This window comes from Salmo salar, chromosome ssa02 (genome assembly GCF_905237065.1).
Source record: "Salmo salar chromosome ssa02, Ssal_v3.1, whole genome shotgun sequence".
Classification (NCBI taxonomy): Eukaryota; Metazoa; Chordata; class Actinopteri; order Salmoniformes; family Salmonidae; genus Salmo; species Salmo salar.
The window spans coordinates 64,855,855-64,869,326 of record NC_059443.1 but is presented as its reverse complement, the minus strand read 5'-3'; the positions used below and the strand labels follow the sequence as shown (position 1 = coordinate 64,869,326).

Sequence of the window (13,472 nt, the reverse complement as noted above, 5' to 3'; positions counted from 1 at the left end):
CACCCTATACAGTGCACTGCACTACTTTTGACCAGGGTCCCTAGGGTTACGGTCAAAAGTAGTGCACTATATTGGGAAAAGTGTGCCATTTGGGATGCACATATACAGTAAGGTTACGTCAGACTGACCAATAAAAGGTCTGAACCGCAATCGAAGAGCAATAACAGGCACGTAGAATATCTGAATGACTAACTTTGAAGACCTGTAGTCGAGTGGTAACATTCATGGCACGTGTACAACTCCCCACTGTTCAATCTCACATCCACTCATTCTTCTGTACCGCTGCTTCCCTGCCTCCCACTGTTTCCAAACTGTCTAAATATAAACGATATATACATAATTACACTTTCTATTTATATGGATGGGGTACGTCTGACTTTGATTCAATATTACGGTTGATGAAATATGAATAAGTAGATGGATATGGTCTGTGTAATAAAACTGGAAATTGTACTTCTCAATCTCGACACGTTGTTCCATTCTATTTGCACCTGTACCCAGAGAGGTTTATAAAGGGCTCTGCCTGTCCCAATACAAGAGCGTCCCCTACTGGATAATTGAAAACATCAAGTCAACGTCAATTGAAAACAAGTCAAGACTCCAGTCAACATCAATTACTTTCACCCTTCAACTTCTAAATTGATTTGAATTCTAGTCAGATTGAGGTTTTTGACTGGGTTTTTCAGAATACATTACGTTAGACATATTACAAGTGAGGTATGTTTTTTTTCTCTTCTGTCTTGTCGTTTCCCATTTAAGCCACCACGAGAAAATGGAGACAGAGGAGTTTGGGACGTTTTTCAACAACTGGTAAAGTATCACAATACTTCATGTGTCATCTGAACTGGCAGTCTAAATTTGGACTGCACTTAGCACGTGATGATGATGTTGAATCGGAGTAAATGACAATTTAGTGCATTAACCAAATACCTTGCCTAAAGATTTACCTAGGATAGTCCTGTCTTAATTTAAATAGGTTATGTCAAATATGTGACGCTTTTGCATTTTTAAAAATGTTTTATGGGAAAACAGAAGTTGGAACTACCTATGGTCTTATTAGAAAAGGTAAAAGTTAAAACGCATAATAGTTAATATTGTTTTCAGTGAAAGCATAGAGTACTATGCGGTATCATTCGATACTTAACGGTAGGATTTACAATCCTGAATGTCACATAACATCAGTGGTGATGGCGCGCCTCGGGCTATTTCTTCCAAAGCGAATCCGGGAGAGACCGACGCCGGGCGCGGAAGCTGTTTCAGAAGACGACAGGTGTCACTATCCTCGCGCTCCATCCGCGTACTGACGCATGATAACTAGCAGTGATGTTTACTCTAAACACAGAACTCCGCTGTCATATGATATCACACTAACAACACCTTCCTCCATTCCCCAAACACACATGATATGGTAGAAAAGCTTTATACTGATAGAAGGCTATGTTATTGAAAGCGGCTGTTCTAAAATGGAAGAGAGGCTACATTGGGCATAGCCTACCTCTGGGTGTTATCACTCTTCAAGTTGATCCAATGCGGTCTGTCTCAATAACATATGATAGAATATGCAGAAATCGCTCTGCCATTTCCTGGTTGCTAAAATTCTTATAGCCTAATTTCAGTTTGTGACAAAACAAGCAATTGTATCATCTAAACTGCTATGAAATATGTTTTCAATAACCACAAATATTGTTTTTTCAGCTGTTTGAAGCGGGTGTGCAAAACCGAAAATAAAATACACAAAAACTAAACTTAAGAACAGGAAGCATAGCAATAGCGCAGATGGAACATATCTATCACTTCTTAGGCTTGCTTTCAATGAAAATGACAGATCTGTAACTCACATTTCGCAGTCTTCCAAAAAGTTATATATTGCAGCATTAAACAATGGAGATACATAAAGCGCCCATGATTAGGATATAGGCTACTTTTATGCAGTGGCCAAATCATGTTTTTACATGTTTTGTGCACACGTAGGAAAGTGTTAGACCATGTCTAATACTAATACAATAATGTGATGTTCTATGCAAGAGCCTTTGCAAATGCTTAATAGATATTGATTCAGAAATGAGCATCACATGGGCTGACATTGGTTATTTTACCCTATAGGCTAACTATTATACTAAAGCCAATGTTGACTGGTCAATAGTTTACTGCTTAGTAGGCCTAGCCTATAATTATCTTACCATTGACTATGAACCCCAGCCCCTTTAGTTTTTTTTAAATATCATTTAAAAAGTTTTAGAATGGTTGGTGTGGCAATAAATGGTGCTTAAAAGAGGTTGGTTCGTGAACGGAATGGAGTTAGCGCGCGCCAAGTAAATAAAAAGCCTATGTTTAATTTCCACGTGGTGTGGGCTCCGGGTGCTGCTATAGCAACGCACTACTGGAGGTTGGGGTTATAAATAGAGGGCGTGGCGGAACTGAGCTTGGAGCGGCCAACAGTAGCATAGTAGGGCGATAGTCTCCACTCAGAACCGACGGCAGCAGCAGCAGGAGCAGCAGCCACAGGATAACGTGATTACGGCTCTATTAGCTCTCCGCTAGTGAGACAGACTTAGATACGGAGCGGATCATTCTGTGGAGAGGAAAACTGACTGTGAAACCTCAGCTCGCGCTCGTCCATGGAACACAGAAGAGATGCGCGAGAAGCCAGCTGATTCGGGTAACTGACCTGCATGAAGAAGTTACTCACTGTCCATTCTATTGTCGGCCACTCAAAAGGACCCAAGTGACACAGCACAATGCTTGAGGTAAGAGTTGTATTTAGTGTGTACCTGCAATATTCTTGGAAAGTATAACTAGAGAGTTATGTTGTATTTGTGTAAATTGACAGTTAAGGCATCTCCAGTTCGGGCTTTTTAAAATTCTTACTTCTGCCTCCTATTTTTCAGATGAAGTGACAATCCGCTGTATTCAACCTAAACTGTTCTTGATCGACCACCATGCAATGGAGCGAAAAATAACTACAGAAAAACCACTGAAGAGTCCCACACCCTCACTTTCCAGTCTTCCAGTTGCAAACTACATGGTCTCCTGGATGACATTTGCTGACCTTACATGATTGGATCCCTGAGGATCTAAGGAGAATCAATGGCGGGGTGGGATAACATGACAAACGTGACCAATGAGACTCTTACAAGCACGACCATCATGAGCAACATGACCAATGAGACCATCCTTTGGGGTCCGCCCTATACCCTCCAGATCTCGTTGCCCCTAACGATCCTGGTCGGGATGCTCATCCTATTGACAGTCTTCGGCAACATCTTAGTGGTCATCGCTGTGTTTACTAGCCGGGCCCTGAAGGCCCCTCAGAACCTCTTCCTGGTTTCGTTGGCGTCGGCGGACATTTTGGTTGCGACCCTGGTCATGCCCTTCTCCCTGGCCAACGAACTCATGGGCTACTGGTACTTTGGTAAAGTCTGGTGCGAGTTCTACCTTGCACTGGACGTTCTCTTCTGTACGGCATCCATCGCCCATCTGTGCGCCATTAGTCTGGACAGGTACTGGTCAATCACCAAGGCCATCGAGTACAACCTGAAACGGACACCGCGCAGGATCAAGTGCATCATCGTCATCGTGTGGGTCATCGCCGCGGTGATCTCGTTCCCGCCCCTCATCACCATGGAGAAGGAGAGCGATAAAGAGGAGGGGCCGGTGTGTAAGATCAACGAAGACAAGTGGTACATGATCTCGTCCAGTATCGGCTCGTTCTTCGTGCCCTGCGTCATCATGATCCTCGTTTACATCCGGATCTATCAGATCGCTAAGAAACGGACGCGGGTACCACCAGGCGACCGGAAACCCAAAATGGCAGCCGCGGTGTCGCCGGTGACGGGCAAGAAGGAGAACGGGGCTGGGGGAGTCGGAGGTGACCAACACGCTTGTCACGAGAAGCTCAACGGAGAGCAAGGAGACAGAGAGGGGGATGAACCCAGAGGAGAGGACGAGAAAGAAGGGGAGATAAACGGCGTGGACATGGAGGACTCCTCATCGTCTGACCACCAGGTCAACAACCCCTGTTCTATCAAGAAGAAGAAACACACGGCTAAAACCAAACTGAGCCAGATCAAACCAGGACTGGACCACCCGGCGCTGCCCAAACTGGTGGTGAGACAGAGCTCTAAGGGGAGTCGATGGAAGGGGAGACAGAACAGGGAGAAACGTTTCACCTTTGTCTTGGCTGTGGTCATTGGAGTTTTTGTCGTTTGCTGGTTCCCCTTCTTCTTTACCTACACTCTGACGGCGCTCTGTGACTCGTGTTACATACCTGACACACTGTTTAAATTCTTCTTCTGGTTCGGCTACTGTAACAGTTCAGCCAATCCCATTATCTATACAATCTTCAACAATGACTTCCGAAGGTCTTTTAAAAAGATTCTCTGCAGGGATAACCGAAGAATGGTATGATTAGACTTGGGACTTTTTAGTTGTTTGTATGTTTTTTTTTAAAATAAATTGTTATCGTGCATGGTCTGATCCGTGGCTTTAAACAAATAATGTACCTACCTGTGACAAAACATCTACATGTATTATGTTGCAAAGGCTTTTGGGGGAAAGACTAAAACCTACTACAGTACGTGCAGTAAAAGCATCAAAATGTTGTTTTTCCAAAAGGTCGGCAGCACTACGCCACACCACAGCTTGGAAACAAACTATCCTGTGAATACAGACTTTAAAAAAGCTCAACCATTACAGCCACGTTCATCCAACATTCAACCAATGTTTTTCTACAGTTTTGTGAATGTTTGAATCACAACATTGGATAAACGTGGTCAGGAATATGATAATATATGTAGTATTTTATGATGTTATGTTGAAATAATTGTCTCTTTCTGAGCCACCTTGGTGTGTTCTATTCATTGTTATTGAAACACCGTCATTTTATATGATATCATGTTACAACTGGGAGTATGGGTTACCATAGTTATGTTAAAGAATAAACATCTCTCAATGGCCATTGTCATGGTTTCTGAACTCTGATAGGAAGGTCAACTCTGAGATGACAGCATCACAATAGTATGCGTGGTATCTCACACACACACACACAGAGCAGTGTTACTTCTGATGAAAATAATAATAATGCCTTAAGTTCATGTCTAGGGAGAGAACACAGACAATGGGATAGGGAGAAAGAAGTGAGATTGATCATTGTTCATGAAAGTGCTTCAGACACTGCTTCACTGTGAGGACAGGGAATATAGTGTGTCATTTCAGAAGTAGCACACTGTATAAGGAATATCGTTCCATTTTGAACATAGCCTAGCAGCTGTAATCAAAGGAACAATGTTAATTCCCAGTCTGTTCAGACACACACACACACACACACACACACACGTAGTTAGGCAGTTACGAGAGCAGGTCTCATCCATGTTGCAGAGTAACGTATCATTTAGAGTTCCACGTACCGCCGCCTCACGCATCATTAAACCCAGGATGTGGATCTAGCTGGCTCATCAAACCAGAACCTGATAGACTGGTCATGGGCAGAACACACACACACACACACACACACTCACAAACAAACACACTCTCTCTCTCTCTCTCTCTCTCTAACTACTGAGCTCACATTTAAAGAAGACATACAATTATAATTAGTCTAGCCCTAGCTAGGAATGTTAGTCTAGCCCTAGCTATGAATGTTAGTCTAACCCTAGCTATGAATGTTAGTCTTACCCTAGCTAGGAATGTTAGTCTAACCCTAGCTATGAATGTTAGTCTAGCCCTAGCTATGAATGTTAGTCTAACCCTAGCTATGAATGTTAGTCTAACCCTAGCTATGAATGTTAGTCTAACCCTAGCTATGAATATTAGTCTTACCCTAGCTAGGAATGTTAGTCTAGCCCTAGCTATGAATGTTAGTCTTACCCTAGCTAGGAATGTTAGTCTAGCCCTAGCTATGAATGTTAGTCTTACCCTAGCTAGGAATGTTAGTCTAGCCCTAGCTAGGAATGTTAGTCTAGCCCTAGCTAGGAATGTTAGTCTTACCCTAGCTAGGAATGTTAGTCTAACCCTAGCTATGAATGTTAGTCTAACCCTAGCTATGAATGTTAGTCTAACCCTAGCTATGAATATTAGTCTTACCCTAGACTAACATTCATAGCTAGCCCTAGCTATGAATGTTAGTCTAACCCTAGCTATGAATGTTAGTCTAACCCTAGCTATGAATATTAGTCTTACCATAGCTAGGAATGTTAGTCTAACCCTAGCTATGAATGTTAGTCTAGCCCTAGCTAGGAATGTTAGTCTAGCCCTAGCTATGAATGTTAGTCTTACCCTAGCTAGGAATGTTAGTCTAACCCTAGCTATGAATGTTAGTCTAGCCCTAGCTATGAATGTTAGTCTAGCCCTAGCTATGAATGGTAGTCTAACCCTAGCTATGAATGTTAGTCTAGCCCTAGTTATAAATGTTAGTTTAGCTCTAGCTATGAATGTTAGTCTAGACCTAGTTATAAATGTTAGTTTAGCCCTAGCACATAGAGGAGCACAGCATGGTTTTAAAATGCCAATATCGTCTGTGTGAAGATATTGGCTACGTTCCCTCATTTTCAGGCAGAGAAAAGAAAAAGACCAAGACCACTTTTTTGTAGATTTTTTATTCCAAACAAACCACCACGCTCAGTGTTCGTTCACTTGGGCCACATAACAAGAACCTCATATGAAAATCAGCTCAACTAACAGGCCTGCTGGTAAGTCTACAGCCCTCCCTTCTCTTTCACACGCACACGCACGCACGCACGCACGCACGCACACACACACACACACACACACACACACACACACACACACACACACACACACGGTAATAGATCAACAAACCTGAGTGCTCATTTGTCACCAAGAGGGCCCAACCAATCAAAATACATGAATAAATGTTACCCTCTTTCCTGCCATCTCGGACAAATCAATTGCAGTTAGGAAGAGATGCTGTCGAGCTGGAATCACATTTGACCTGACTGCCTCACTGGTGATGTCATAGTACCGTATAGTGGAGGAGGGAAATGATGAATCCAACACACCTGCGTAACATTCCGACCTCCAGTGCACTTTCAGCAAAAAACATCTGCTTTTTCAAGGGGCCTACCCAAACAATATCATCATGGCAGAATAGGGCAATATGATTATTTGCATTGGTGTTTTGACGAATTGCACAAAGCTGAAAAACATCCGCACATCCAGGTACTTTCCGCAGTTCCTGGAGTTATAGGCAAACTCATGGAAAACAGAAAGGAAAACACTGCACACTGCTGCTCATGCTCCCAGGTGATATTTATTTACAACAACGTTTCGACCCTTAGGCTTCATCAGGCATCCATATCCCAGGTGGGGGTGGAAGGTCCTATATATAGAGGCAGTACTCAGTGACATCCCTTCCTGAAACTGGAGGTAAAACAAATTATAACATAGTTTCCCAATATTAACATTCAATGTATCAACATATATGATCATACACAGGGAATGTGATCAATATTTATAGTAATATACATACACATACAATATTCAATTAGGATTTTTTTTTTAAACACACAGTTTAGACATATTGAAACTATAAAAACGGTTTCAAGTCAAACTCGTCATTAAGGCCAAGAGGAGACAGTGTGTTGAGCCTGTGGATCCCAAAAGATTCCCTTTGAAGAAGTTTCCTCTCAATGTCCCCTCCCCTGCAGGACATCTTCACCATTTCTATTCCAATGTATCTCAGAGAGCTAATAGGATGTCCAGCATGTACAAAATGAGCAGTAACCAGATTTTTTGTTTCTCCTGTCTATATATTGCTGCGGTGCTCACTGATCCGTGTCTTAAGGCTTCTACAGGTTTTCCCTATGTAAGACAGACCACAAGGACATTTCAACAAGTAAATAACATTGGTAGACATGCAGATAATCAGGCCCTTGATCTGAAATCTTTGTCCTGTGCGGGGGTGGGTAAATTAGTTGCATTTGTACATAAAGCTGCATTGAGCACATTGGCCACATTTGTAATTACTCTCCAGAACCTTGACCAAAAAAGTTTCCCTTTTCTCTGGTGGGTAATCAGATTTAACCACAGTATCTCTCATGTTTGGGGGTCTTTTAAAAACCATACGTGGAGGATATTTAAAAATGGGTTTCAATTGTGGGTCAGTATCAATAATGTACCAGTGCTTCCTGATAATGTCCTTAAATGCCTTCTCCAATGGTGAGTATTGGGTAAAGCATGAATTGACTTATAGAGAGACTTTTAATAAGTGGATGTGGATGAAAGCTGTCACCTCTAAGGAGGGTGTTCCTGTCCGTAGGTTTCCTATACAGAGCTGTAGAGAGGGAGGTTTTGTCCTTAATAACCATCACATCAAGAACACTGATCCGCAATAGGTCATAGTTAATGCTGAAGTGAAGGTGTTCATTCATAGAGTTTAGATAAACATGGAATTCCAAAAGTTCTTCCTGGGTGCCTGTATAGATCACAAAAATGTCATCCAAATATCTCAGAATTAGGAGAATATTGGAGAGAAAAGGGTTAAGGTCTGGATTCAGCACCACCTGTTTTTCAAGCATTCCTAGATATAGGTTAGTATAATTAGGAGCCATAGTGCTCCCCATCGCTGTCCCTTTGGTCTGGAGGAAGAAGTCTCCTCTGAAGAGAAAATAGTTGGAGGCTAGTACCAGTTCAGCCAAGTCCACAATACAATTGGTGCTGGGTAGAGCATTAGGGGGACGTACATTGAGATAGAACATGAGGGCCTCTAGACCGCCCTAATGGGGCATGTTAGTATATAGACTGGTAACATCAAAACTACACAGAGTAGAATTTTCAGGTACAGTTGAAGTCGGAAGTTTACATACACTTAGGTTGGAGTCATTAAAACTAGTTTTTCAACCCCTCCACACATTTCTTGTTAACAAACTACAGTTTTAGCAAGTTGGTTAGGACATCTACTTTGTGCATGACACAAGTAATTTTTCCAACAATTGTTTACAGACAGATTATTTAACGTATCATTCACTGTATCACAATTCCAGTGGGTCAGAAGTTTACATACACTAAATTGACTGTGCCTTTAAACAGCTTGGAAAATTCCAGAAAATGATGTCATGGCTTTAGAAGCTTCTGATAGGCTAATTGACATCATTTGAGTCAATTGGAGGTGTACCTGTGGATGTATTTCAAGGCCTACCTTCAAACTCACTGCCTCTTTGCTTGACATCATGGGAAAATCAAAAGAAATCAGCCAAGACCTCAGAAAAAAAAATTGTAGACCTCCACAAGTCTGGTTCATCCTTGGGAGCAATTTCCAAACGCCTGAAGATACCACGTTCATCTGTACAAACAATAGTATGCAAGTATAAACACCACGGGACCACGCAGCCGTCATACCGCTCAGGAAGGAGATGCGTTCTGTCTCCTAGAGGTGCGAAAAGTGCAAATCAATCCCAGAACAACAGCAAAGGACCTTGTGAAGATGCTGGAGGAAACAGGGAAAAAAGTATCTATATCCACAGTAAAACAGGTCCTATATTGACATAACCTGAAAGGCTGCTCAGCAAGGAAGAAGCCACTGCTCCAAAACCGCCATAAAAAGCCAGACTAAGGTTTGCAACTGCACATGGGGACAAAGATCGTACTTTTTGGAGAAATATCCTCTGGTTTGATGAAACAAAAATAGAACTGTTTGGCCATAATGACCATCATTATGTTTGGAGGATAAAGGGGGATGCTTGCAAGCCAAAGAACACCATCCCAACCGTGAAGCACAAGGGTGGCAGCATCATGTTGTGGGGGAGCTTTGCTGCAGGAGGGACTGGTGCACTTCACAAAATAGATGACATCATGAGAAAGGAAAATTATGTGGATATATTGAAGCAACATCAAGACATCAGTCAGGAAGTTAAAGCTTGGTTGCAAATGGGTCTTCCAAATGGACAATGACCCTAAGCATACTTCCAAAGTTGTGGCAAAATGGCTTAAGGACAACAAAGTCAAGGTATTGGAGTGGCCATCACAAAGCCCTGACCTCAATCCCATAGAACATTTGTGGGCAGAACTGAAAATGCGTGTGCGAGCAAGGATGCCTACAAACCTGACTCAAGTTGCACCAGCTCTGTCAGGAGGAATGGGCCAAAATTCACCAAACTTATTGTGGGAAGCTTGTGGAAGGCTACCCAAAATGTTTGACCCAAGTTAAACAATTTGAAGGCAATGCTACCAAATACTAATTGGGTGTATGTAAACTTCTGACCCACTGGGAATGTGATGAAAGAAATAAAATATGAAATAAATCATTCTCTCTACTATTATTCTGACATTTCACATTCATAAAATAAAGTGGTGATCCTAACTGACCTAAAACAGGGAATTTTTACTAGGATTAAATGTCAGGAATTGTGAAAAACTCAGTTTAAATGTATTTGGCGACGGCGCATGTAAACTTCCGACTTCAACTGTATATGGTCCACGGATTAAAAAAAATGGACGAATTGTAAAAAAAAAAAGAGAAGAAAAGAAAAAAGAACAGAGAGAGAGAAAGAGATACATGAATGTATTGTATTTGGCTACCTGTGTATTCCACACTGAGAATGTAGTCTACGTGGTGGTAGAATGCCCCCCAAAATGTTGATGATTCATCTGATTTAAAACCTGTTATTAACTTCCAGTAGGCCTAACTGGTTGAAATGACGTCAACTTAATACCTATTATTAAATATGTTAGTTTAATAACTGCAACAATCTATTTGCAATTAGTACTGTTAGTACACTGAGACTGTAGCCTGGAGGTTGGACATACCAACAATAGGTCATGATAACTTTAATAATAATCTCCATGACAACTACATTATCATTTTTTATTTTATTTAACCTTTATTTAACTAGGCAAGTCTGTTAAGAACAAATTCTTATATAAAATGATGGTAGCTACTGTATTCTAGTCTGGGTGAACACATAAAGCTATTATCCACTTTAACTGGAATAATCTAGTTGTTAATAGATTGGGCTGTATGTCCAACACATGATGAATATATGCCAACACCAGTTTATGGTTAACCTTAATAAAAATCTTAATAATCTCTTTGATAAATACAGGGAAATGCCAAAATAATGGAAACACTTGATTAAACGAGGGATACAAAGTATATTGAAAGCAGGTGCTTCCACACAGGTGTGGTTTTCTGAGTTAATTAAGCAATTAACATCCCATCATGCTTAGGGTCATGTATAAAAATGCCCAGTTGCTCATTATTGTGGCTACCATGGCTATTAGAAGGGCTCTCAGTGACTTTGAAAGAGGGGTCTCAAAGGAGCATAGGGGGTATAAAGTATGTGTGTGTGTGTGTGTGTGTCAGTCAGTCACCAGATCTCAACCCAATTAAACACTTCTGGGAGATTCTGGAGCGGCACCGGAGACAGCGTTTTCCACTAAATGATGGAATTTCTCGTGGGAGAATGGTGTTGTATCCCTCCAAGAGTTCCAGACACTTCTAGAATCTATGCCAAGGTGCATTGAAGCTGTTCTGGCGGCTCGTGGTGGCCCAACTCCCTATTAAGACACTCATGTTGGTGTTTCCTTTATGTTGTCAGTTACCTGTATATGATATTCATTATATTTCTATGGTACTATCTATTTTAAATGAATAGATCTATCTTTCTATGGATAGTACTGTATTAGGCTGGATGTATTGTATACCAGGATGCCAAATTCCCTAAACACAGATTTCCCAGAAAACTATTTGGGTAGACAATCTATTTTCCAGAGCTCATTATTACCGAACGCAATTATCTCTCATCCTCTCACAGACAAAGAGAGGACATTTGGGGATTTGATTATTGAACCTTCCTGCCATTCTGAAACACACACAGGCGCACATGCACGCATGCATACACACACAGACACAAACTCTAAACAGACACACATACACACACAGACACAAACTCTAAACAGACACACATACACACACAGACACAAACTCTAAACAGACACACACACACACACACACACACACACACACACACACACACACACACACACACACACACACACAAACTCTAAACAGACACACATACAAACTCTAAACAGACACACATACAAACTCTAAACAGACACACATACACACACAGACACAAACTCTAAACAGACACACATACACACACAAACTGTAAACAGACACACATACACACACAAACTGTAAACAGACACACATACACACAAACTGTAAACACACACACACACACACACACACACACACACACACACACACACACACACAGCCGTGTCAGGCTCTCTCTCGTTTTCTCTCTCCTCTCTCTCTCCCTCTCTCTCTGTGCCATCGATGGAAACAGGAAGATTTCCTGTTCACTCTGATAAGAGACATAAAATTTATGTTTTCAGTCGCTCACAGCTGCATTAATGAGGCTTTAACAGAATACAGCAAAGACACACACACACACACACACAATCATAAAGGAAATTCTTCCCATGAACAAACGTCAATCATGGATAATACTGTAGAGTATATTATATTATGGGGTATAATTCTGATATAATAATGATAGATGATTATAACAGTTATATTAAGACCCGTTCCTATTGGTGCTCTCTGATCCAGTGTTCCAATGTTCATTTCTCACTGTGTGAGGGCATACAGTATAAAGACTGTTGTAAAGAAGGGACAGAGCTTCACTGTGTTCTCAAATTCACATTCAGGGAGAGATATTATTATTTTAATCTGAAGTCACATTGATGTGTGTGTGTGCGTATATATGTGTGTGTGTATGTGTGACCACATAAAATTGTGATGCTGTCATCTCACAGAGTTGACTTTCATAAAAGAGTTCAGAAATCAGAACAATGTCCATTGAGTCCATTAATCCAATGTCCATTAATCCATATTCCCTGTAACTTGATATCAGGAGGGACAGAGCCTTACCATAATCAACACAGTCTCTCTCTCTCTCTCTCTCTCTCTCTCTGTAGAGAGCTCTAATATTCTATCCAGTGAGTGGTGATGGACAGCTTGTGGGTGTGTGATGGAGATTAGACCTAAGTACCCTCCTATTTGGCAGTCTGTAATGGCCTTAAACATAAACTGACATTTTGTTAGTTGTAAACCCATGTCCTCATAGTCTTGTACAAAGGAGACGTTTTGATTTTCAAACTTGATTCTCAAGCAGTGATAGAGTAGTTTGGGTGTTCTCAATAAAATATTTTTTTATGAAAGCAGGGCGTGATGGTTTAAAGTTAGCCATTATCCTTGAAGTCTTGTAGAGGCAGTCTGTGGTAGCTTGATGGTGTAAATGGCAATTTTGATAGCAGTGCGATGTCGTGCAACATCATAGTCGTGTACAAAGGTGTTTTGGGTATTTTCTATGAAAGCATCTCTAATATGTTTGTAGTAGAAATTAGAGTAATGATCAGTGTCAGTCTGGCTGAAAAGAGGCCGTTATGCCCCCATCCACAGAAAACTGGAGCAGGACCATATCCACATAGCAGCTCAGAATAGG

The 13,472-nt window shown here is 41.3% G+C and overlaps 1 protein-coding gene across 1 annotated transcript; it reads left to right on the top strand.

The window, feature by feature from the left end:
- Positions 1-2,412: 2,412 nt before the first annotated feature.
- Positions 2,413-4,955, top strand: LOC106590134 (alpha-2A adrenergic receptor). The gene is made up of 2 exons (XM_014180757.2): positions 2,413-2,747; positions 2,889-4,955. Exon 2 carries the CDS (start codon positions 3,088-3,090, stop codon positions 4,405-4,407), a length of 1,320 nt encoding a protein of 439 aa, XP_014036232.1. The 5' UTR covers positions 2,413-2,747; positions 2,889-3,087; the 3' UTR covers positions 4,408-4,955.
- Positions 4,956-13,472: the final 8,517 nt, after the last annotated feature.

Excerpts from the sequence above, each read along its gene's own strand:
- LOC106590134 (XM_014180757.2), top strand. The coding sequence starts at position 3,088 with ATGGCGGGGTGGGATAACATGACAAACGTGACCAATGAGACTCTTACA.